This window comes from Diaphorina citri, unplaced genomic scaffold, assembly GCF_000475195.1.
Source record: "Diaphorina citri unplaced genomic scaffold, Diaci psyllid genome assembly version 1.1 scaffold9415, whole genome shotgun sequence".
In the NCBI taxonomy this organism is placed as follows: Eukaryota; Metazoa; Arthropoda; class Insecta; order Hemiptera; family Psyllidae; genus Diaphorina; species Diaphorina citri.
In genome coordinates, this window is record NW_007386789.1 from 1 (window position 1) to 1,001 (window position 1,001).

At 35.8% G+C, this 1,001-nt stretch overlaps 1 protein-coding gene across 1 annotated transcript in view; it reads right to left on the reverse strand.

The window, feature by feature from the left end:
* Positions 1 to 77: 77 nt before the first annotated feature.
* LOC103522580 (major facilitator superfamily domain-containing protein 1-like) overlaps positions 78 to 1,001 on the reverse strand; it is a 2,295-nt gene continuing 1,371 nt past the window's right edge. Inside the window, exons 3-4 of the mRNA XM_008487679.3 lie at positions 376 to 488; positions 78 to 206 (exon numbers count right to left, since the gene is read on the reverse strand). Coding sequence (XP_008485901.2) covers positions 100 to 206; positions 376 to 488 — 220 coding nt within the window. The 3' untranslated portion in view covers positions 78 to 99. The remainder of the gene's footprint in view (positions 207 to 375; positions 489 to 1,001) is intronic.

Here is a 1,001-nt window from a genome sequence, read left to right on the forward strand (position 1 = left end):
TGCGAAAAGTTTTAAAAAAAAAAAAAAAAAAAAAAAAAAAAAAAACACTAACTTTATACACTAGCAAAACAAAAACTCTTTTGATTTCGTGCACGGAACTTACAATTTATTGGCATCATGGATAGAACGCTGTGCTGTGGACATATTTAGAAGTCCCAGTCTACCATTGTCATAGATCCACAGACCAAGTATACTGATAGTTCCAACTGCAACAAATAAATACAATATTTTTGTAGGTAAACAATTGCCTAGTTTTTTTTTCTTTAGAACTAACTAAAATATCATTTCCTTATCACATGTTTGATATTGTGGAAATAGACATAACATTTTAATTTGTGCAAAAATTGAGTGTTTCCCACTATGATGAATACTTACATGCTAAATTTGCCATGAAGAATCTCTCTAGCCACACGTAACCATATTGATCAACAATGAAGCCTGCCAATATTGTGACCAATGCGAGACCAAGATTTTCAAAAGCTTGAGCACTGCAACATGAGAGAAGAATATCGGGTCTTATTAACTACTAGGTAACACTATTAACACGTTGAGCGCCATGTAACTCATATATGAGTGTCAGACGTGTCTAACCTGGTACATGAAACTCACATATGGGCAACACCCATAGGCTAACGAGGTACATGAAACTCATATGTGGGTGACCCGAACTGCTTCCTTTCTGATACGTGTAGCTCACTGATGGGTTACAATTCAATGTATTTCTTATGACGAGTGGATTGTCGTGGAACGTCCGAGCATTACGGTACCCATATTGAGGAGGTCTTTCAAAGCAGGGTCATTCGGTACTGTTGTCCACTGAAAAATTGACTTTTCCTTCTTTTGTAACCTTAAAATAAAATTTCTGTTTTTCCCGTGTATTTTTGGAGAATTTTTTCCCCCTACTTTAAGGCGCTTTAACACTAAGTACGGACAATAGGTTGTTCGCACCGATATAGATATCAATACGTTTATATTAAGTTGAACAGTTTGAGGTCTTTTAG